Source organism: Mus caroli, unplaced genomic scaffold, assembly GCF_978045245.1.
Source record: "Mus caroli unplaced genomic scaffold, Mus_caroli_1 scaffold_13, whole genome shotgun sequence".
NCBI classification, from domain to species: domain Eukaryota; kingdom Metazoa; phylum Chordata; class Mammalia; order Rodentia; family Muridae; genus Mus; species Mus caroli.
The window spans coordinates 55,337,501-55,362,431 of record NW_028227268.1 but is presented as its reverse complement, the minus strand read 5'-3'; the positions used below and the strand labels follow the sequence as shown (position 1 = coordinate 55,362,431).

At 47.2% G+C, this 24,931-nt stretch overlaps 1 protein-coding gene across 7 annotated transcripts in view; it reads left to right on the top strand.

Annotated features, from left to right (window-relative positions):
- Gas7 (growth arrest specific 7) overlaps nucleotides 1-24,931 on the top strand; it is a 240,601-nt gene that overhangs the window by 170,414 nt on the left and 45,256 nt on the right. For all 7 annotated transcript variants that reach the window (XM_029483457.1, XM_085829912.1, XM_029483459.2 and 4 more), the window contains exon 3: nucleotides 12,263-12,343. In XM_029483457.1, the coding sequence (XP_029339317.1) occupies nucleotides 12,263-12,343 (81 nt within the window). The remainder of the gene's footprint in view (nucleotides 1-12,262; nucleotides 12,344-24,931) is intronic.

The window sequence follows — 24,931 nt, the reverse complement described above, 5'->3', positions numbered from 1 at the left end:
TTCTCATTCCTCAAGGACCAACAGAGCCTCAGAGCCTCAAGAGCCATTTAGTAAGGTCCAACAGTAGAAGGTAGAGTCCATTATGTAGACTCTTGGCAGATCCCAGTAGCCATACCGATGATCTATGAGAGTTTGCTTAGATTATTTATTTATTTATTTATTTATTTATTTATTTATTTGAGACAGGGTCTGGCTGTGTAGCCCACTCTGGGTTTATACTCAAGAACCCCACCTGAATCCTTCTCCAAGGTGTGGGGCTTCAGGCATGAGGCATCATGGGAGTTCTTAGAGAAAGGTCTCCATTGTATATAGCAAATGGCTTTAACTTTCATGATGTTGTAGAATTCTGATGGTGATTTTCCTTCTGTTTCATATTTATGTGTGTGCAGAGGGCATGTGTATATGTATGTGTTTGAACACACATGTGTTAAGGTGAGCAGGAATGAGGGCGCATGTGCATATGGAAGCCCTGGGTTGAGGTCAGGACCATTTCTTGACCATTCTTTAACCTTGTACTTTAAGACAAGCTCTCCCAGACAAACCCAGAGCTTGCTCTAGGGAATCCCCTGGCTCCACCTTCTGATCTGGGACTACAGGCAAGCTGCCATGCCCACCTGGCATTTATGTAAGTTCTGGGAGTCCAAACTTCTTGCTTGTATGGCAAATACCTTAACTACTGAGCCCTCTCTGCTGCCCTGATTGCCATATTTTAATTTATTTTTAACATATGGATTAGCCAGCTTTTATGATTTCTCCTCTTTGATGTTAGACGGTGATATTTCTTCTGGGTCTTTTGGGGTCTGAAATGATTTCCATTCCTTCTGGATTATTTCCTCCATGCTTAAAAGTTTTAATCCACATGGACATTAATTTCAAAAGATGTATGACAAATAGCTTTCTATTTTGCCTGTTATTGAGACAGCCCTGGAAAGCACCTGTGGACTCTGTGATGAGCTGGTTCTGTCTGCATGGGTCTGTTGTCCTTTCCATTCCCTGTCATCTTTATTCCTGTGCCAACCCAGTGAAGATTTCCACCCCACCCAAATATTTCACCTGTGCACTTCAAGAAAGCACTTCACAAGTTTCTCCCAGGCACACTGGAAAATTAGAATCACTACCCAGGAACTTCGGGGAAGCTGGGGGAAGAAAGGAGAGTGACTTAGACAGGTGCACCATGCATGATCTTATGACCCTTGATCACTAGTGTACATACAATGTGGATCCTTTGGAGAAAGGAGCCAGTCAGCTCTGAGTGAGCTAAACAGTAGCATGTGTGCTTGCATTGTGCTCCTTAACATGATGCGCAGCTTTGAACCTATGGCTTATTCCTGGAGTTTTCTATTTAACATTTTTGGGCCATGGGTGGCCAAGTCATAGGGAGTAAAAGCATACACAAAAGCAGGGTGTTGTTGTTGGTAGTGGGGTGATCTGTGAAAATAATTGTTTTACTGAGGTTCCATTTTCAGGATACGCTTTGAGGGTGTTCTGTCAGCAACTTCTATACGTAAGGCAGCACAGACTTTTCCTTCTCGTGATAATGACGACTTTTGTGTGCATAGCAACGCACTTTCCACACCAGCCTTCCTCACTCTCCCAGTGGGGAATGCCGTTCTGTCCGCAGAAATTACTCCCCGGTGGGTGGACACTTGGGCCTCTTCTCCGGGACTTTTCTACTCTAGCAACAAATACTAAGGAAAAAAATCTCAGTTATTTGATGTCACAACTAGAACTGTTGTCCAGTTAAAAGGAAATTTGACAGGCACCTGTAGTCTGTCCAGGAGAGTCAGCCCCTTGTCTGCCCTGCTTCTCCGGATCTACATTAAGAGTGGTCAACCTAGAAGGACCATATTAATCCCATGAATAAAAATGTGGTTTTTTGTTAGTCTAGTTTGTATTTCTCTGAGTTTGAGGGAGATTAATAGGTTTTCTTATTTACTGATCAGTATAATTGGTTGTAATTTTCTGTAAACTATCCATATATGCCCTTTTCCCTTTTATTTATTTATTCACTTGACGTGCTGGGCACTTAGTCAATGGAAGGCAAGCACTATACCACTGAACTACATCCCAGCCCCTGGTACTTTTGAAGCAGGGCTGTGACTTTTTGTGATTCACATACTGAGAAGAAAATGGCATGCTCTGTGTTCCCTGGCTCTGTCTTGTTCTTTCTCCGTATCTTTGTACATACACATACAAGAAGGCCGACCATTTTTTGAATCAGCCACTAGCCATGTTACTGAGTTGTAATGGTTGTGTTGAACTGAGTCTTTGTTCATTCGTCAAACACTTCCTGGTGACCTACCTGCTCTACTCTGTGTAGGATACAGGCTGAGGTGATGAGTCTCAGCTCTCGGATTGCATCCGTAGTGGGAGGGATGGAAAAGCAGATGTATAGTCAGGGTAGGAGGAAAGTCATTCACCCAGCTGCTCTGACTGTTCCTCATGTCCTTATCCAGTGTTCAGAAAACCTGGACAACAGTGCCCAAGCAGCTTGGACCAGCAGGTCATGGAGACTCCACCCAGTTAGAATGAGACTATCCCCCTGCCTCTAGAGTCCTGACCCTCGGTGTTGTCTTCAGCTTGATCACCTTCTCCTTCCTCATGCTCAACTGTTGTAGAACAGACTGAGGATGCAGGCTTGCTATGAGTTCTCAGTACTCCGTTGCAATTGGTAAATAGTCTCGAGCCCTAGGATGGATAGCCAAGCTTCATGCAGACAAGGGCTCTCTGGGGACAGATACTACGACCTTGGTAGTTTTAGAAGATTGGAATGGATATAGTGAGCATTTGGAAGTTCCCTAAATTTCCCTGTATTGCTAGCGTGCATCTTACCTGATCCTAAGCCTGACACTTTCTGTGGGGCTTGTCCAGTCCTGCCAGTGAGGGGACTCCATGATGATTTTACAATGGGCTCCCTGGGTTTTCCCCATAGCTGACTCATCACTGAGATTGCCAAATGAAAAACAATCGTTTCTGGGTTCTGTTGCCATGGACTGAACCTAATCATCAGGCTCGGAGCCTAGGAATCAGCATTTCAGACCAATGGCCCTAGAGATTCTAACACAAAACTGGCCTCAAGAAATGAGCCAGGAGCACTGGGTACTGAGCACAGATTGGGAACATCAGGCTTGGGATTAGATACGGTTTCCTTCTTGGCATCTGCCTCCAGTTTTGTCAAGGGAGACTCAGGGCCTATTAGCTGTGAAGTGCCAGTTGGCTGCACACACCTGTTGGTTTGGTAGCAAGACATGCTTTTCTCACACTACTGTCAACCATCACTACCCCTCCACCTAAGGGGGGCAGGCAAGCCCCCATTAAATGCTCTCAGGGTTCCTCAGTGTTTGGTTAAGTCTGCAGGTCCTGCCCATCTCCAGACCACTGTGCAGCCTGGGACAGTTCAAAGCTGGAGTCTCTGAGTAATGCAGCTATTACCCTCAATCTTTATCTTCTTAGCTTATCTTTATTCCTGGTGTGGGAAGAATACTTTCTCACCTCTTTCTCTGGGAGATGTGTTCTATGAAGAGATGAAAACAGAGGTGGGGTATGGTGAGACAGAGGCTTGGCATGTGAGAGGGAGCAGGGAAGCAGAGGAGGGGACCAAAGCTCTGGACAGGGTTCTTGTCCCCTGAAGCTCAATGTAGTTCAGATACTGCAGAGCTCTGTGCACCCTCTTGGATCCATTTGGAGGTACCAGGCCCCCCAACAGATGGAAGCACACATACTTCTCTCAAACATGCCTGGGACATGGCTCATGATTTGGCAGGGCTGGTCCTGCAGTTCTTTCCAGGAAGGGGCCAGTGGGGATGATACTAGAGAGAAGCATTTGTGTTGTTCTGTTTGCTAAGGGTCTGCTAGCAGAACCTGACACCTGCTTTGCCATGAGCTGGTACAGGAACAATCAGAGTGAAGCTACCCAAGAATGCTCTCTTTATTGAGTTGCCATTAGATGGTTTTAGGAATGATCTGTACACCCTCCAGAGAGTCATACATGAGGAGGCTAGGTCTCTAGCTAAGGTCATGGGGACAGTCTTACCCAGATATCCTGATTCCCCTGAGTTTGGCTGAGAGAGACACTATCTCAGTGGTACCTTCACTTTGATGTCAAAGCTGGTGGCACCATGGCTGTCTGCTAAGGTCCAGGGGTGGTATCTACTGCATTCTTGCTGTTGACACCCTGTTTCTAGTATTCCTTTAGAGGTTACTGGAGAAGAGTCCAGGATTGTCTCAATCTTTATAGGACTGTCAGGCTGGATAGAGAGAGACAGCAGAGGGCATGTGGTAGCCCAGTCCAAGAGACCAGCTCAGAGGTGGTTGTCAGATCATGTTGCTTCGTTGCTCAAAGCACGCTATTCACAATAAAAGCCAGCATCCTTGTAATGATTAGTAAGATCCAGGACAGACCATGGAATCCCCCAGAGGGTGTATGATGCAGGTACCTGGAACCCAATTTAGGCTCAGGAGATCTAGGACAGGGCCTGAGAACTGCATTTCTAACACGTTTCTGACAATGCTGATATTCCAGACCCTCATGGACCATACTTTAGAAACCATTTCCCATTTGAGCTAACCCATCCCTACTGCATCTGACCTTAATCTCTCCCCACCCCACCCACCATGTCCTCTTTGGCCATTCCATTCTTCTTGTTGCTCTTAGGAGATAGCAGGCATGATTTTTCTCAGGGCTTTCTCCCTTCTTATTCCTTGGGTCTGGAATTCTCTTCCCTCAGATAGGCGCTGGTTTCTTCCCAGTCATGGTAAGTGACTTACAAAATGGCTCCCAGTGAACCCAACCCGTGTTACTCATGTCCCTTCCTTTTCTAGACTCTATCAAGAGTGGTCTATGGGACCAGGCAGCCATGATGGACTTTGAGTTATGGCTATAGCAGACGTGTGACTTCTGCCTTGCTCTCCCTTGGCTTGCTTACTCTGGGTGAGTTAGCTGCCATTTTGTACACAGCTCAGTAGCAATGTTCTTGGCTGCTGATGCCATAGCTTCTCCTACCATTGTCTGGGAGTTCCTGCACTAGAGCCACCATGCTAAACCCACTTCTAAGTTTCGACCTTCTGAAACCATGTGAGATGCCAATTTTGGAGTAACCAGAGACTTGCAATAGACACCTAATGAACCTCTCCCATGTCTTTTTTTTAAACATCCCTTTCTTGGGAGGTTTTCCGTGATCATTGTATTAACACAGGGGAGGAAAGATTTGTTTGGGCTCATGGTGTTGGAAGGGTTTTCCCTCATGGCAGGGCATTCTATAGCTGGGCCAACAGGAAGCAGATGAAGGAAACATAGGGAGTGGGTAGGATAAGATACAACCATCAAGGATGCATACCAGTGACCTGCTTCATCCAAGTATCACACACACACACACACACACACACACACACACACACTCACACCTTGCCTACTACCGCCTCCCAAGAATAGCATGAATTCATCAATGGTTTAAGCCATTTACTAAGTCAGAGCTCCCGTGATCTAATACTCACTGAAAACAACCTCACAAGCATGTTCAGACACTTGCTCCACAGATCCTCTAGGCATTTGTTAGCCCAGTCACGTTGACAATTGAGATTAGCCATCACAGTCACCTGTTAACATGATAGTGTCCTTCTAATAATATCATCTGTCCCCCTCATTGTTTCCTTTTTGCTTTTTCTTTCTTCAGATGTGCATGTGATGTACATATGTGTATATGTTTTTTCCATATATTTGGGCACATATGTGTGGAAGGGTCCATGTGTATATGTGCATGCATGTGGAAGCCCAGCGTTGAGGTTGGGAATCATTTTTTCTTCTCCCTGACTCACTGAGGCAGGGTCCTGCAATCAAACCTAGAACTACCCGATGTGACTGGTTTAATCAGCCAGCTTCTGGTGTGGCACCCTGGGGATGAAATTACAGGCAGGGTGCCATGCCCACCTGGCATCTCACAGGGCCCTAGGGCTCTGAACTCCAGTTTTCATGCTTGCAAGCGAATGCTTTGCCCACTTCCCTGATCCCCTTGCTTTATTATCCCTATCATGAACCAACATTAAGCCTAATATAATGCGTCTCTTGGCACAACTTCCTCCCACCAGCCCTGTAGGAAAAGTTTTCATTCATGCAAATTTACCCACACCATATATAACATATGATATATAATATATAATGTGTAATATATAATACTTAATAATTATATAATGTATAATATTATATAATGTAATATGTAATGGATATTATATAATTATAAATACATAATGCATTATATATAGAGAGATAGAGATGGAGATGGAGATGGAGATGGAGATGGAGATGGAGATGGAGATGGAGATGGAGATGGAGATGGAGATGGAGATGGAGATGGAGATGGAGATGGAGATAGAGATAGAGATAGAGATAGAGATAGAGATAGAGATAGAGATAGAGATAGAGATAGAGATAGAGATAGATCAGTTGGGAGATGATGGTCTTTGGTACCACACTGTCAGATGTCTCCAGGAACAGGCAACTGTCCAAAGAGAGGACGTTCTCTCCTGCTTAGAGGCTGGGGTCGGAGCTTAAGGCTCATTCCATTTCAAGAGGCCATTGGGTATTTTAAAGCCAGAGACTCCTAACTAGAAGACGTTGAGTAGCTAGGGGTCCAGAATACCTAGATGCAGAGGAGGAGGAAACTGGAGTTGCTGCTGGTTTCTGAGGGCCAGTGAGCTGGGCTTGCATCCTGGAGCTGCAAACACACATTGCAAGGAAGCAGTGACTACAGATCCAGCATCTGACACTCAGCGGACAGATGTCCTGGGTCAGGACACTGGGGCTCCTGAAGCTCTCCTGGAATGACTTACATTCCGGTGCCGGGGAATACCAAGGAGCTAGGCAACTTGGGGACACTACTCCTGACTAGGGAGGGGCAAGAGCTAGAAAGGGAGATCTTAAGACTGCCATTTGCCTAAGCCTGGTCACATGCTGCTGGGACCACCTAAATATGGGGCAGAGAGAATGCAAGAAGCACTGAAGGGGGCTTGGGAGGAAGCTCAGTTGGTAGAGTGTTTGCCTAGCACACAGCCAGCCCTGGGTTGGGCCCCAGCATTACATAAATTGATCATGGTGGAACATGTCAATAAATCTTAGCATTCGGGAGGTAGAGGCAGGATGATCAGAAATTCAAGGTCATCCTTGGCTACATAGTAAGCATAAGGCCAACCTAGGCTACATGGGACCTTGTCACAGGCAGCAGGCAGGGGAGGACCACTAAAGAAAGAGAAAGGAATAAAGAGGTAGGCAGAAGAGGACTTCGAAGCTTGCTCCTGCTGTCTATCACCTATTATTTAGCCAGCAGCATTTGAGGGCAGAAGGAAGCCACCATGTAGACCTGAAGATGAGCTAAGCCATTGGAAGGAAGGGTGGAGATTACTTGAAGACACAAAGGCTTATTGATGGACCCATAGCAAATACTCAGGACCAGTAAAGAGATCCAGGAGTACTTGTAGCTTCCTCAGTGGAGGTGTGTGCTCCAGTGCAGGCAGGCTTAATCTTAGCAAGGGGCCCAAAAGTCTAGAGTCCACTATGTCAAAATAATAGCTCCCACCTCTCTCATTGTCTTAATTGCTTAATCATTATTGTATTAATGTATTAAGCATTAAATGTTTAAGCATTATTATATTAAAATAAAAGCACACTATTGTATATAAAGGAGTATTGTATTGTATGGTACTTTGAAAGCTGAATTTAACATAATAACATTCAACTTTTCAATTGTGCTCTCTTATAAATTTTGTTCTCTGAAGGCAAGGCCCTGTAAGCCTCTGTGAGGGAACAGTAATCATGGCTGTTGGCATAGAAGAGGAGTAAACGGGCTCCCTGAGCTGGCTTTCCCCGTGGCCAGTTGTTTACATATGTCTGGCTGCCCTGGCTACAGTGGACAAGCTCCAAAGGAAGTGGTTGCCATTGTGAAAGTGTGTTCTGTCAGGACTGCTCTCCACAAGTGCGTTGATAGGAAGAGTCTCTGGCGAATGGCTCACTGCAACTTACACAGTATCCCTAGCCCTGGTGACAACAGCCACCTTGGAGCAATTCAGGGTCCTAGCAATGGAAGTCCAGAGAAGGCACAAGAGCCTTGATCTGGGCTCTTTGGACTCTCAACCATTTCTTCAGTCTTTCTTGACCTAGGCCAGAGAGCCTGGTCACTGTAAGCAGATTATAGGGTCTTCTTTGCAGAAGACCTGGACATGGCTTCCTCCCTCTGAGTAGTGTCACCTGTCATGGTTCTGCTATTGGTGTGATCCTTCCTCTGCCAAAGCTCTAGTGTTCTCTCCAGATGCCTCTCCAGACAGTCTGGCTCTGTTCTGTTTCTGCTCCAGGCTTGCAGTTGTCCTCAAGTCTTACATAGGTTAGATCTTGTCAAAGCCAGGAGACAGGCTGGGCGGTGGCTTCAGTCAGAGTCCCTATTCCTTCAGAAGCCCAGCTGGAGCAGAAGGACGTAGCATTCACAGGGGACTGGGAGGTACCAGAAGGACTAAGGACCTGACTAGGAACCTCTTGGAGAGCAAGTACCTACCTGCAGGCCAGCTTCTTTCTGTGGGTTTCAAGACATTTGCAACAGCCTCCTGAGCTACAAGGTACCCTAGCCCAGTGGTTCTCGACCTTCTGAATGACACAACCCCTTAGTTCAGTTCTTCATGTTATAGTGACCCCCATCCATTATTACTTCGTTGCAACTTCATAGCTGTAATTTTGCCACTGTTATGAATCAGAATGTAAATACCTGTTATGCAGGATATCTGATATGAGACCCCCACACACACAGGGTTGCAATGCCCCTCCTCACAGTCTTCCTAGAAAGGAGCCAGCAAGGCCCACAGCTGCTCAGGCTCAACCTTGTCACCTGCCTGGAAGTGGGGCAAAGCATAGCTGCTCAGGCTATGTCTTTATTTCTCCCTGCATGTTAGTAGCTTGTGGTTAGCAAGTACCAGAAGGATGAATGGATGAGGGTAGGAAGTAGGACCCTGTGGTGACCAGAAGCTAAAATAGCAAAATCTGTACATCAGCTGGAGATGTGAGTATGTGAGGTGCTCCTCCATCTAAAATAAGGTCAGTGGCCTCCGCCACCAAAGGAACGGAGTCAGCAGCACAAACAAATGGGACACGGTTCTCTGGAGACTTTCCCTGAGCTTAGGTAGAATGGGAGTTTGTTTATCCCTAGACAGCTGAGGAGCATACCAGATGGGGGTTGCCCATGGACTGTCACAATGTCCAGCCCTGTTGGCTGGCTAGGAGCCATTCGTGAAAGAGTGAACCGGTCAGGACTGCTGTGCTAAAGGACAAAGTACAGATGTCAGGGTGAAAACCTGTGACCATCCAAGGGCTGGAATATGTGTGCTAGGTCCTGGCTCAAGTCCTCAGACAAATTTGAGGCAGATACCTTTGCAGAAGGGTCAGCAGGGAGGGTGGTGGTAAGGAACCCTGGAGAAGACAGCAAGCAATACACACTGTGGTACTGAACGCTTTCTATAGTCTTACCTGGAGTTCAGAGCTGGGGGAGGGGGCACCTCCGAATTTTTCACTCGAACATTTGACTCCCCCATGTCTACCTCCATCCCCTTCCTGCCTCAGGTATCACTTTGTGTGAGCCAGCATCCTGAGAGGAATTCACTGGTCAGCAGATGTGGGGGTTGGGGGTGCTAGGTTGCCATACCGACTCTCATGGCTTTTTTGAAGGGCAGCAATATCTGACCTAGAGAAAGAAAGTAATCTTGGAAGTCTCCATGGAAGAGGGGGCACTCTAAGACTTCTTAAATACATAAGATGGTGATTTCCAAGTATGAGAACAGGCAGGGAACAGAAGAGGCATGTTCAGATATCACCAGTGCAGGCTAACCAGGCCTGCCGAGAAGGCTGTCTAGACAGACAGACAGACAGACAGACAGACAGACAGACAGACGAGGACAGGACACTGCTTGCTGGAAGATGGGGTTGTACTCTGTCATGTTTCCATCTGGTTGGGGAGGAGTTTTTACAGGTAAGCGACTCAAGACAAGAGCCAGGTTCTGGGGTCAGCAGTCTACTAGCTCCAGGGCTGGGATACAGATGGCAGAGCCAAGAGACAGGAAGATCAGATCATGTGGGAGAACCAAGATCACAAGGACCAGTAACCCACTGACAAGAGGGGCATCTCAGGCCCCCAACCTGTTTGACTAGGGAAAGCGGAGCAGATGGTTTCTGCTTTTGGATCTTCAGGTGGGGAAGCCAGGAGGCCAGGTCTAAAGAGGAAAACCAGGGCTGAGCCCTGTAGACTCAGACAGCAGTCTGACCTCTAAGAAGGGGAAACTGAGGCTGTGAGTGCCTGAGGAATTGGTTCAGACTGTACTGGTCACCAGCGGCAGAGCTGGGGTGCTGGTCCCTTCACTTGCTGCCATCATGGAGATGAATGCCTGGGCTTTCCAGCCCTCCTGGAGTGATCTGAAAAGAGAGTCACATGGAGAGGGAGTGCGGGATGGCATGCTCTCTCTCAAAGACAAAAGCAGTCAGCAACCATGAGCGTGCAGTGGCTCACACCTGCAATCCTGGAGCTCCGGAGACTGAGCCAGGAGCCTCACTACAAGTCTGAGGCTAGGCTAGACAGGACCCTCAAAAAGTACTACCAATAGATCCCCCCAAATAACAAAAAGAAACGGACACATAGATACCAAATTGTTGGGAACATCTACCTCTGAGGGTGGGATTATGGGTAATGCTTGTTTCTTCGTGGCATTCTCAAAGTGTGTATAGTGAGAAAAGGTTTTATTTGTTTGTCTCCAGACAAGTCTCACTAATTTGTCCATATTGGCCTTGAACTCACTCCGTGTTCCAATTTTTTTGTTTGTTTGTTTGTTTGTTTTTCGAGACAGGGTTTCTCTATGTAGCCCTGGCTATCCTGGAACTCACTCTGTAGACCAGGCTGGCCTTGAACTCAGAAATTCACCTGCCTCTGCCTCCCAAGTGCTGGGATTAAAGGCGTGTACCACCACCACCGGCTACAAATTTTAAAAATTTGTTTTAGTACATCGTGTACCTGTGTGGTGTTTGCCTGCATGCATGCGTGCATGTATGCGTGCTTATGTCCTTACGTGCTTGCATGAGTGCTTACGTGCTGGCGTGCTTACATGTGCTTGCTTGCGTGCATGCATGTGCTCTTTTCATCTACTTTGTGGGCTCTGGAATCAAAGTCAGGTTGCCAGCAAGCACCTTTACCTTTACGCCATCTTGCCAAGCTCTGGCTTTAAATTTGTCATTCTCCTACTTCAGTTTCCCTGGTGTAGGGATCATGTGAAACACCACACCTGACTAAAAAAGTTATTCTTTTTACCATCAGATAATGTTGTGGGAAGTCCACTCATAGCCCTAAGCTCTGGGGGACAAGAATAGAGCTAGAGTGTTGGTTAAAATTTCTGATCAGCCTGTGTAGCTGAGTCTCGGGAGAGGTAACCAGAAAGACCACTCAAAACTGTAGTTCAACCGAGACACAGAACAGGATGCACATAGGGGCACATGATTGTCATCTACACTTGGGGGGCTGGGGGGCTGAGATAGGAGAATCACAAGTCACTCTGGCTACATGATGAGACAGTGACTCTAAAATAAAAAACAAATGACCTAACTAAGGAGAGCGCAGCAGAGTCCGAGGTGCCTGAGGCTCACCCACTGGCTGAGGACCCACTTTCTTTTTTTTTTTTTTTTTTGGTTTTTCGAGACAGGGTTTCTCTGTGTAGCCCTGGCTGTCCTGGAACTCACTTTGTAGACCAGGCTGGCCTCGAACTCAGAAATCCACCTGCCTCTACCTCCCAAGTGCTGGGATTAAAGGCGTGCGCCACCACGCCCGGCTGAGGACCCACTTTCTACAAACCCAGGTTCTTTGTTCTGAACACTGGGGTTTGATGTTACCATAGGCTTTGAGAAGAACTGCCTGGTGTACAGCTGGGGCTTCTGGGACTAGAAATGGAAGCCCTAGGAACAGAGGTAGAAAAGAGTGATGGGGGAGGGTAGAAGATTGTAGCTAGAAGCTACCTCTTCAGATCCACCATGCAAAGAAGGGCCTTGGCTAAGAGATGCTCTTGCTAAGAGGGGTGAGGTTGGGGAGTAAGGGACATAGGCAAGAAGCAGACTCCTATGGGGCTGAGGAAAGGAAGGAAGGGGTCCTTTGGTGTCCTTCTTCTAAGGAAGAAGTGAGCCTCTGGCTCACTCTGCTCTGTGACATTTCAGTTCCATCTCAGCACTCTCCAACTGATCTTGTTTCTCCTTTGACAGAGACCACCTGGGAACGTCCCAGCAGTTCTCCTGGGATTTCAGCCAGCCCTGGCCCTCACAGGAGCTCTCTGCCTACAACAGGTAAGAGCCACTCAGCAGCTTGGGATAAGTAGGAGGGCTGTATACCCACCTTCACTGGGAAGCTGAGACTGTGGGTCCTGGGGCCTGAAAGCTGCTATGGTATGTTGTGAACCAGACCTGGAGATGGTCCAGACTATGTCCCTAAAGCCTGCTTCCCAACATGGTGGTCGTGCCTTGGCAGGACCAGCTGCAGCTCTGGGTACCTAAGACTTTTGGCTACTGGGGTACTTGGGATGAGATCTGACTGGATGAAGTCAGGGATCAGAGATCTTTCCAGATGCAGGGCAGAACAGCTCCATATGGCTCACATCTTCATCGAGGAGCTGAAGCTAAAAGGAGGTCGAGTTTTACGGGGGAATTTTTGAACAGAATGTTCTGGAAAGGAAATGGGCTTGTTTGTTGGGATGCGCGTTATCTGTAGAGGCAGCTGAATGGCTTTGTTTGAGACATACATTCCTATATGTATATGAGAATTAATTATTCAGAAATGTCTTAGGTCCTAGTACTTAGATGTTCTGAAGAGTTACAGGGAAAACAGTTTATCATCTCTCCTGTGATTCCCTCCTCCCAGCAGCCACTCTGGTTGGGGTCCTCAACCTCTCAATCTGTATCAGTGCATTCTTAGTTCTTCTCTCTGTTGAGGCTCTCCTCCCATGATGTACTGAGGGGTAGGGCCTGAATGTCTCCTAGTACTCTGGTCTCTACATCTCCACACAGAACCTGGCCTCATTGTTGCATGAATTCAGTCATCAGTTGCCTCTTCAAAGTCTACTCATCGCACAGAGGCTTATCAAAGTCCTCTGCTGTCACCTGTGGCGGATGGAGCACTGGGTGGAGTTGGCTTGGACCTCTGCAGAGGCCTAGGAGTCATAGACTCTCTATCACCTAGAAGCATGTCAAAAGCACTTCTTGGCCCAGCTTCAAGTGTGCCGGGCCTCTGGGGGGTTAAAAAGGATGGGGAGATAGGGAAGTGGGTCAGAGGGACCTAGGCAGTGGCTGCCCACACCTCAGCGACTTAGCATGGCATTTCCCAAGTCTAAGACCATAGAGTCTCTGCCCAACCAGCTCCCTGGCAACGGAGCCTAATGGCCGTGCTCTCTTTGGAGGTTTGGTGGGCACACCCTGTTCTGAAAGTCACCCTGATGCACCCACACACTTCACAGGGACTCCCACTGTGTTCATTGACTGCATGTCATGTGTTTGCCAGCCTGTGTGATCTCAACTCCGAGAGGCTCTGCCCTCCAGTGGTCATTGGGTAGGGTCTAAGACTGTCCCAGGGAAAGGCACTCACAGGCATCTTCTAAGAAGATTCCAGAGCTCTTGTTAAATGTCCTAAAGGGCACAGGGGAGGACCAGAGCAAAGACTCCTGGCCTTACAGGACTACAGTGAGAGTTCAGAAATTGTTCTGAGGTATAAAAACATCCATCTAGCACTGCACACAGTAGGGATATTGGTCTTTCGGGGGTTTGTTGGTCATGAGGACAGGAAAGAATGTCTTGCATTCTTTGGTTTCCCACCCATTTCAGTGTGGGGCACATCAGCTATATCATATGCTGATGAGTGTATCCCAACTGAATCTGAGGCCTTCCCCCACCACCACCGTTACTTAAAATCCAAGTATGTCTACTATCAGGGGCAGTCTTTAATTGGTAAGATTATTACTTGTTTCCTGGGGTCTGAGCCATGTTGCTTCTGCCAGCAGGCTTCTTTTTCATCAGTCATGTATTAGTAACCCAGAGGGTGACCATGAGAAGGCCTGACCTGGCTTCATGATTTTGATCATGTGGAGCATAAAGATAACTCAGCCATCCACTGACCCTCCACCCTTCCTCCTACCATTGTCTCTACATGTGCTCTCTACCTCCCACCTTACCTTCTATCCCTGTTCTAATTTCATCCTGCTGCTGTGATAAAACACTCCTATCAAAAGTAATTTAAGGGAGGAAAAGGGTTATTTCAGCTTAGAGGTCACAGCCTATCATTAAGGGAAGTCAGGGTGGGAACACAAACAAGAAGTTGAATCAGAAACCTTGGAGGAACAGCCCTCGCTGGCTTGCTCACTGGCTCATGATTAGCTAGCTTTCTTACACAGCCTTGGACCACCTGCCTAGGATGGTGCCTCCCACAGTGGGCTCAGCTCTTTTCTACCCTTCTCCAGCTTCCATTCAACCATTCTCCCTTCACAGACTTTAACCCATTCTGTATCCCCATTCCCACCTTCTGTTTTCACCCTCTATCCTCCATCTTCCCACATCTTCCCTCCATTTACTTTCCTCCCTTCCTTCCTTCATCTACCCTCCATCCCTCTTCCACCCTCTCCATCCATTCTTCATCCTCCCTCTGTCATCAACCCTCCATCTTCCTGGACCATTCCAGTGAAAATAGGGTCTGGCATATGCTATCATCTTCTTTACTTATGTTTGAATCTAAATCTAATAAATAAAGAATGAAGTGGTGGCCATTCTATTTCTCTGTAGGGGGGTCACAAGATTTTTTTTCCCTAGCACTTTTTCTCATTTAGTTTCACAGAGATTGAGTACTGTTATGGGAAGGTAAACAGACACAGTAAGGACCTAAGGTTGCTTCAGAGATACACCAAAACCTCCTGTGTGAAGATCCAACAGGGCCAGGTCTCAGTGCTTTCTGTTTTGTTTGTTTCTGTGAAAGTCACTGTGGTAGTATATTAATTTCTTTAATTTTTAAATTATTATTATTATTATGTGTATGTGTGTAATGTGAGTGCCAGTGTGTGTGTCACAATATCAGAGGTCAGAGAACAACTTTGGGGAGTTGGTTCTGTCCTTTCCCTATGCATCGAGGTATCATACTAAGATTGTCAGCTAGCCTAGCAAGTACACTTACTGGCTGAGCCATCTCGTGGACTCCGTCAACCACATTTATCCCCGAGTATGCCACTGTTTCCCACTCCCAAGAACAGACATCCTGGGGCACTTGGACAAATAAGCACAAAGGAAATAGGCCAGGCAATCCCTGCACGCTCTGACAAGGAGTGAAAGTGGGGCACTGTGACAGTGGCTAGGGAATCAGAAGACCTCGTCAAAGAAGTGACATTTAGGACAAGATTTGGGGACAGTGATGAGGGAGGGTTGGGGAGGGGTCGGAGAGGCAATGACTCTGGCCAGGAACAGGCAGGTCAAAGGTGCAAAGGCAGCAACAGCCTCAGTTGCTTAAGAACAGAAAGGGGCCAGCTGAGGGAGGTGTCAGCGGTCTGGACAGGAGGGAGCTGGTGACAGGTGAGCTGAGAAAGGAACACACTGGATCTCATGTTGCCTGTGGAGGTGGAGAGGTGCGAACAGCTGCCAAGCCACACAAGTACCCGGCTCTCCGTTAGGAGTGGTAAGGTTTTACATCGTGTGTGTGTGTGTGTGTGTGTGTGTGTGTGTGTGTGTGTGTCTGTGCGTGTCTGTGCGTGTCTGTGCGTGTCTGTGTGTCTGTGTGTGTCTGTGTGTCTGTGTGTGTCTGTGTGTGTATATCTCTGTGCCTATGTCTATGTGTGTGTGTCTGTGTGTGTATATCTCTGTGCCTATGTCTATGTGTGTGTGTGTCTGTGTGTGTGTCTGTGTGTGTATATCTCTGTGCCTATGTCTATGTGTGTGTGTGTGTGTGTGTGTGTGTCTGTGTGTGTATATCTCTGTGCCTATGTCTATGTGTGTGTGTGTGTGTGTGTGTCTGTCTGTGTGTGTATAGCTCTGTGCCTATGTCTGTGTGTGTGTGTGTATACCTGTGTCTATGTATGTGTGTCTATGTGTCTGTATGTATGTCTATGTGTGTGTCTCTTTGTCTGTGTGTGTCTGTATGTGTGTGTGTGTGTCTTGTGTGTCTTGCCTATGTGCATGCAAGTGCACATGCATGTGTGTGTGTGTGTGTGTGTGTGCGTGTGTGTGCGTGTGTGTGTGTGTGCGTGTGTCTGTGTGTGTGTGTGTGTGTGTTAAGGGCAATATAGAAAACCCAGTCACATTTCCTGACCACAGACCACAGACATCCTTCTGGTCTCTCTTGAAGAAAATCATGGGATACTGAACAATACCGGGAAACCACAGATTAACCTGCACAGAGGTGGAGGGTATGGGTGGGGAAGCTCAGTCCTAATTCCAGGGGCCCTCTTGCCTTCTGTGGGATAAGGCTCTCACTATTAGCAAAAACAGCCAGGTTCCCATCTGGGGAGGAGAGCTCTACATAGAAACCTGAGCCCTCAGAACAGTCTTCTTTTTTAAACCTTAGGCGATATTTACAGTGACTACTGAGCCAGGGACCTGGCCCACATTGCCTCTTTTAATGTCACCAGAGTTATGAGGCTCTGTGGATTCAGTGGCTTCACTGGGGTTGCCTGCTGCCAGACTTTCTAAATGAAAAGCCATTCAAGCCACAACAGAGCTCCTGAGAGCCTTTCAGTAACTGCTGGTAACATAACATTAAAGTCCCTCTCTGGGCTGGTGTAGCACACATTGTGGAAGTATTGGTTTGTGGAGAGAGAAATCGTATCAGGCACGAGGGAGAAAAACGGAGTAAGGCAGTGCGTTCGTTGAGTATCATGTCTGAGTCACTTGTAGGATAAAGGACAACAGAGAGCAATGCTGTTCTCCCTATAGAGCTTGTGGGGACCGTGAACGTGCTCTGTATCTCATGCTCAGAACTGAGGCCAATGGCCATTTGTGCTTCTCGTGTGACTAGTATGTCTGGGAAACTAAGATTTTAACCCACTTTAATTTAATAACTTTAGAAATCTTTTGGAGCACTTTTATGCTTACAAACAAGTAGAAAAATAGTGGAACAAGTCCCTGTACACCCTTTCTTTTCAAATTCAGTCTGGGGGAAGGGAATGGTAGCATTGGACACGGGACCCAGGGCCTCATGTATGCGAGACAAGCCCTCTGCCACTGAGCTGCAGTCTCAGGCTGCTCTGTAGAGCCCTGACTCAGTTTCCCCTGTGAGTATCTCCCACAGTCCATCTGTCAGAATGAGGAAGCCAGCCTCGCGTGTTACTCTTAACTAAATGTCAGACTTCACTTGGACTTGATACGTTTTCCTCGGAGATACACTTTTTCTAGTCTAAGATGCTTCCCTGAACCCCTGCCCCATTTATATTTTATTTAAATTTGGTTGAAAACCCACCTGCAGCCAGTGGTTGGTGCATCTAACAGAGCAACTGTACTGAAGGAGCTCCTCCGGAGCCTCTGGACCTGGAGTGTGCACTGAGCTGCTGTTTTTCCTAAAGATGGGAACACCTACCATTTACAAGGGGTTCCCTACCATTTACAAAGCCTGCCCTGGTAGGGCGTAGGTGAGAGTGTTTGGGAAAATAGGGTTTAAGGACAGACTTTGCCAGCCTTAGGGATTGGGCCAAATTAGGCGTCATCTTTAAGTCTCTGGAATACCAAGGGGATCCAGGTGCAGGGGAGATGCCCAGGATTACCTAGGACCTGCCAGGATTTGGGAGGAGCCTGAGAAGAAGTGAACCTGGAGAATATGCAGCAGACAGCTATGTCTCCCCTGAGCAGAGACCCTTGCAGGGCTCCAACCCGAGCCCTCAAGCTCAGCCATAGGTCAGGGAACTCTAGGTCCCCCTGCCCCTCTGGAGCAGGGCTCTCGTACATCACGGACTAGAAAGTAGCCAGGCTGGAAGCCTGCTCCACAACCTCCCAGTTGTCATCAGTGGGGAAGAGTATGGTGCTTCCTTGTGAAATGGGGCTGCGAAGCCTTTAGAACCTGTGATCCTGGTGTTTGAAGAGTCTGATTCCCACCATGTTGTCCTAGGCTTTTACCCGATCACAGCCATAGGAGAAAATGCACCATGAACTTCATCTTTGGGAACACAATCTACATACTAGACAGCCAAGACATACAGTAAGGACCAACTGGCCAGACAGAAGTTTCTGGAACAAGCGGTCATTCTTTAAAACTACTCTTCCAGAAAGCCTAAGGGGGGCTCTGAATTCTCTGATGAAGTGGAGTTGAAGAGGCACCTGCAAGGCATGCTAGGACTGAAAGGAGGCAGAGCTGTGCCTGTTTATAAACAGGGTGCTGGCCTCAGAACCCAGTCTAGTGTCTCCTGCAGTTGTAGTTTGTGTTTCTCAAAAGTGAATTCCATACTAGTCTATATCATTGCCCTCCATGAATCTGTATATGAGTGTGTGTGTGTGTGTGTGTGTGTGTGTGTGTGTGTGTGTGAGTTTGGTGTGGTGTGGTGTGCAGGAGTGCTGGACACTACATGATATCCATAGCATACATAAGTACACATATAAAGAACTCCCTCAAAAGTGATGCTCTATTACAGCTAGGGAAACACCATGGTGACTCATTATGTTTAATGTAGGGGTAAGTAGATCAGTGGATGGATTGATGGATGGATGGATGGATGGATGGATGGATGGATGGATGGATGGATGATGGGTGGGTAAGTATAAGGATGGATAGATGATAGGTAGATAAGCAGATGGATGGATGGATGGATGGATGGATGGATGGATGGATGGATGGATGGGTGGGTGGATGGGTAGATGATGGATGGGTAAGTAGAAGGATGGATAGATGGATGATTTGGTAGGTAAGGGGAGGGAGGGAGGGAGGGAGGGAGGGAGGGAGGGAGGGAGGGAGGGAGGGAGGGAGGGAGGGATGTGAGGGAGGAAAGTCAGAAAGAATAGATGGACGGGTTTCCAAAACAATGAGGCCCAGAGCCCCCAGCTTTCTTTATAGGAAGAATAAATTCCTATGCTCGTTCCAGAGATGGAAAATTAGGCCAGAGCCTGAGATGTTGCATGTGGGTGTCCAGGGCTAATCATCTGTTAGTTTGTTTTCTTGGGCAACAGAAACCTGGAGGCTGGGGCTTGGGAAGGAACTTTTTTTATAACAGGAAGTGGGGCTGAAGAGAGATGGCCGAGCTCCTGGGAGGGTGAATTGCAAGTGGCAGAGACCGCTGGCTTTGTTGCTTAGTCTCTCCATGGTTTCCTATTCCCTCCCTCTCTGCTGTCACCCCCCTCCTCGAATCAACCTCCTTCTCCGTTTTATCCAGGTATCTTTCCCCTCTTCTTATTGTTCATCTCCCAAGCCTGGTCTGACTGGTCATGAGGTGAAGGTCACTGTGTGGGTGCCCATGTTTACATTTATTTTTGAAGTTACTACAGTTACCAAGCGGTTGGATCTTTTCATTCCCCTTTTTAAATCATAGAAACCCCTGAGTTGGTAGTTTCATGCATTTTCTTATGTCCCATCCTGCCCTGTGCACTGTAGCTGAGTAATTTTTGACTGACTTTACTTCCCCCCCAGAGGCTGGGACCCAGGAAATCCCCACGTGGGCTTCATTTGTCCTATGGTCAGTGGCTGGTGAATTAGGAGCCCAGAGGATGGGGATGCTCGTAGGCAAGGGTCCTGGGGTCTCAAGGGCTTTAAATGGTTCTCACGTGCTTTCTGAATGTGCCAGCCTGGAGTAGAGAACCATATACCACCACAGGGTCAGAAGGGAACGCTGTGTGGGGAGAAATGGTTGAGTGGAAAATTAGTTTTTTCTTCCCAGTAATTGTTTTGACATGAGCAGTAATTAGCCAACAGCTGACAGGCTGGAACCGAAGAAAGAACAAGAGGCTGGATTAAAGGCAGGATGCCTGGGCATTAGTGGGCTCCTGGCATGGCTGAGAGTCAGAAGAGCCAGGGTTAGGTGACAAGATGCAGCTTATAGCATGCCTAGTGGTTTCTGGGAAGAGGGAGGTCAGCAGGGCAGCCTCTGCCCTCAAAGAGCTGGAAAACAAAGGGGCTTCTAGGGACTCCATGACATCAAAGACCATGGTGCGGCTACCTGCTCGGAGAAAGCATGCTTTATTTCATCACCAGCTGAGCTATGATTTGTCTCTGTGGTAGAAAGTGGTCAGAGTGTACAGGCTGAGAGAAATGCCACATGTTTCTAGGTCTCAGAATAACTTGTGGCTTGCTCCTTCTTTAGAGCTTTAACAAGTTTACCTCATGAAACCGTCTGGGCCTGGTACCTTTTAGTGGAGGTGCACTTTGTAAAAGCCTCCTCCTCCTCTCCCTTCTCCTCCTCCTCCTCCTCCTCTCCCTTCTCCTCCTCCTCCTCCTCTTCCCCCTTCTCCTCCTCCTTCTCTTCTTTCCCCTCCTCCTTCTTCTCCTCCGCCTCCTTCTCTTCCTTCTCCCCCCTCTCCTTTTCCCTCTCCTCCTCCCCCATTTTCCTCCCCTTCTTCCTCCTTCCTCTTCCCTTTCTTCTCCTTCTGCTTCCCCTCCCATCTCAAGTGTTCTTGAAGTCATTTTGATAATTTGAATCTTACGGAATGTTTGGATTTTATTAAGTCTATGATTAGAAGTCATGTGCTCTTGCATTAAAAATAAAAATCTTGCCTATGTTTGCTGTGCTTCGGTGTTCTGATTCCTCATGCTAAGCATATTTGGTTACCCTCAAATTAAGCCACTTCATCTCCTTTTCTTATGGTTGTTGCAATCCCCACCACACCCCAAACACACTCGTGCACATGCATACACGAACAAGGGCACACACATGGGAGAGGAGAGAAATAGAGAGTGCCAGCTCTAGGTTGCCAGTGTTGTTCCCGCTTCTCAACATTAATTTCTCTCCCTGGCCCTGCCTCCTGTTTTTCTTGGTTTATTTTGTTGATCATTTAAAAAAAAATTTCTCTAAGATCTTTAGGGGGAAATGTTTATTCCATTTAATTTTGTCCCCTTGGGCTTGGTAATAGAATAATTAAGGCTATGAATTCTCCTCAAACTATAATGCAGGCTTTATCCATTCATTTTAACATACCCTTCCTTACTCTTTTCTAAATAGCATGTAATTATGATCTTAAGTTCTCTTTTAGCCTGACAGTCCTTAAGAGGGACCTTTCTTAAGTTTCCAACTATCTGGAAGTTTGAAGATTGGGAGCCTTGTGTGTTTATTTTTCATTATTAATACCTACTTTTATTGTGTTCTGGTCAAAGAATGTGGCCTGAATTATTTATGCCTTTTGCTATGCAGTGGCAGTTTATTTGTAGCTTAAGCATGGCTAACATTTCCAATGTCCCATGGCTTCTTGGCAAATGTCCTCTTTGTTTATAGGGAAAGACGTTTTATCCATGTCCTTCACTCAGCCCCTTAAATTAAATTATGCAGACCTCATTTGTCATTATGCCTGTCTATGAATCAGCCCCAGAGCCCAAGCAGTGTGCCAAGGTTTCTACCACTGTCCCATACTTTCTTTGTGAGCCATGGTGTTCCCTATGTGAGTTGTCCACCTTGTAGCCCTTCAGCTTCAACCCACCAACATGCTAGGCAGAAACATTCTACGTCCCTATCCAAGCACTGAATAAGGGGCCTGCTGTCTGCCAGTTTCTCTTATCTTGGTGTGTATGTGCGAGCATATGTGTGTGTGTGTGTGTGTGTGTGCATCTGTATGAGAGTGTGTGAGTGTACATGCCTGCTGAGTCTTCTTCATGAGTCTAGAGCTGATCTTACAGATTGAGGAGAAGCCCAGCTGCCCAGGGGCTGTGAAGCATTGCCCTGCTTGGAAATGGCCCCAGGCTGTTACTGCAAATGGTAGAAGACGGGCTCCATCTCCCAGCATGAAAAGGTTCTCCCTAGAGACCAGTGAGCTGGTCTCTGCCAGCTCACTGACCATGGCTTGCTTTATCCACGGCCACTCTCCATTCCAGGCTTCGTGGCCCTTAGCTAAGACGAATTGGGGCCAGAAGTATTTCTGATTTTGGAAAGTTCACATATACATAAGGAGACATTTGGGGAATGAGATGCAAATGTAAACAGAAAACCCCATAGGTAATTTTACACAATATTACTTATGATGTCATCTACAACACTCCAAATCTTTGGGGTTCTGAGCTGCACCTCACTACCTTCGTTGACACTGAGGCCGAAGACCTGACAGAAGTAACATGTCTAGGAAGAAATGGCTCTGGCTTGACCTCTCAGAGGGTGTGGTCCACACTGCAGGGAAGGCCTGGTAGAGCTCACAGCTGAGGGATTGGGCTACTGGGATTCCTCACATCTTCTCAGGGTAGCTAGAAGCAGGAGTTGTGAGTGACAAATGCAGCTAGCCAGCATCCCTCAAGCTCTGAGCCCCAACCCTGGGATGGGTGTGTGTGTCTGCCAGCTAGGCCCCATGTCCCAAAGGCCTCATGGCCTCCCAGAACAGTGTTCCCAGCTAGGGGCCAGTGTTCAAACACAGGGGCCCTGGGGGTGGGGCATTTTACATGCAAATGGAATGTCCTGCCTATTGTAAACGCTGGCAACTTTTAGATGCCAGTGTTTAGTTCTCTTCTGCTTCCTGCTTGCAGAGCTTTTGGGGGAATAATGAATTGAATATTACCTCCTATGGTCCCCCAACTCGTCTTTGTGTGTATGTATATCCATTGGCAGGCTCCACCAGCCTGGGGCATAAGGGCAGCTTAACTCTCCAGTTTCCAGAGATGGTGCAAGCTGGTGGCTCTCAGGGGCTAAAGTCCAGCAAAAACTAGCTTCCCCCTACCTACCCTTCATGACTCGTCCTTTTCAATTGTGTATATTGCCTGAATGACCAGTGCATGTGTGGTGGTGCCCACAGAGGCAGAAGAGGGTGTTAGATTCCAGCAACTAGAAGTGAGCCTTCATGTAGGGTCAGGAACTGAACCCAAGTCCTCTGCAGGAGCACTAAGTACCTTAACCCCTCAGCCACCTCTCTGCTTTGCCTTTTCCCTTTTAATAAAGTCCTGTGCAAGATGTACAACCTCCTTGGGGGTATACTAACTAGGCAGATTTGGACACTGTCTAGAAACACGCGCACACACACACACACACACACACACACACACACACACACGGGGTTGGGAGAGAGTAGGGAGGGAGACAGAGAGGAGAAATAGCTTCCCCAACTCACGGATCTGGGAAAGAGTGTGAGTCTCAAGTGTGATCCCATGAGGTCAAGAGTAGGAAGCTAGACTGAGGCTTGAAGCTGGCTGTGACAAGTGTGTTGAGCGTCAGCAATGGAAAGCATTGCAGTGGGGCTTCCCCTAGCCCTGGAAAGGAGTCTTAGCAGCATGCAGTGGGGATGTGAGTATGCACCAAGAAACACACATTCTAGAGGAGTGTGATTTTAAAGTCTCATATGTTGGTAAGGTGAGTGGTGTGTTTGTGTGTCTATGTGTGTGTGTGTTTATGTGTTTGTGTGATGTGTATGTGTAAGCATGTCTGTAGTGTGTGGGTGTGTGTGTGCGGTGTGTGGGTGTGTTTATGTGTGTCTGTTTGTGTGTGTAGTATGTAGTGTGTATGTGGTATGTGTGGTATGTGGGTGTATGTGTTGTGTGTGTGTGTGTATGGTATGTCTGTGGTGTGTGGTATGTGTGTGTATGTGTGTGTGGTATGTGAATATGGTATGTATGATATGTGTTTGTGTGTTTGGTGGATATTCTATGTATGTGATGTGTGTGTGTGGTATGAGTGTATGTGTATGATTGGGGGAGCATGAGTGATGTGTGTGATATGTGTTATATGTGGTGTGGTATGTGTGATATGTGTGTAGTATGTGTTTGTATTGTGGTGTATGTGTGTGTGCATGAGTGCTTTTAAGGAGTGAACTGAAACCCTTGAATATGCTAAAGACATTCTCCCACCGAGCCACATCCCCAGCTCTTTTTATGTTTTTTATTTTTATTTTTGCTTTGCTTTCTTGAGATAGAGACTCACTCTACAGCCCTGGCTGGATTAGAATTCACTATATAGTGTAGACTGGCCTTGAACTCACAGAAATCCACCTGCCTCTGCCTCCCAGGCTCTGGGATTAAAGGCATGTGCCGCCGTGTCTTGCCTTTTTTATCTTAATGATAAAACTTAGTGAGATGACGTTTCACTAACTTGCCCAGGTTGGTCTGGAACTCACTCTGGAGCCAGGAAGCCCTTAAGCTCATAGAATTTCTGCCTCAGCTTCCTGAGCTCAGCAGAGACAGGTATGAGCCAGCCCGCCCTGGTTTTGTTTTAGGAAAGCTGACGCTCAAGCATCCATGTACTTGATCATCATTTATTAATTAGGAGAGCCAAATTCCATGACAACCAGTCCACCCTATCCTCTTTCCATTAACTACCTGAACTTCCCCCATATCTAAATCTAAAAGTTTGAACACTAACATCTCTATGTGCATTGGGCTTGGGAGCATGTACTTTGTGACAAAACCATGTGACAAAGCAACGTAAAGAGGCCGAGAGTCGGCTTCCCTGGGAAGGTGTTTGCTGTGCAAGCATGAGGAACTGACCTCTGTTCCCATAAAAAAGAATCCACATAAAAAAGGCAATGTGGCCATGGGTGCCTGTAACCCCACCACTGGGGAGGCAGAGAGGCAAGTGGACATCCGGGTCTCAGTGGTCATCAGCCTGGCTAACTGGTGAGCCTCAGATGAGAGACCCTCTCCCAAAATAAAAAGAAGCAACATCAGAGGTTGATCTAAGGAAACAACACAGACACACAGACACACACAGATACCACCACCTCCCCACACCCATATATCATACCACACATACCACACACACACACACAGTCACCTTACACACAAACACATACAACACACATCTCACACACAACACA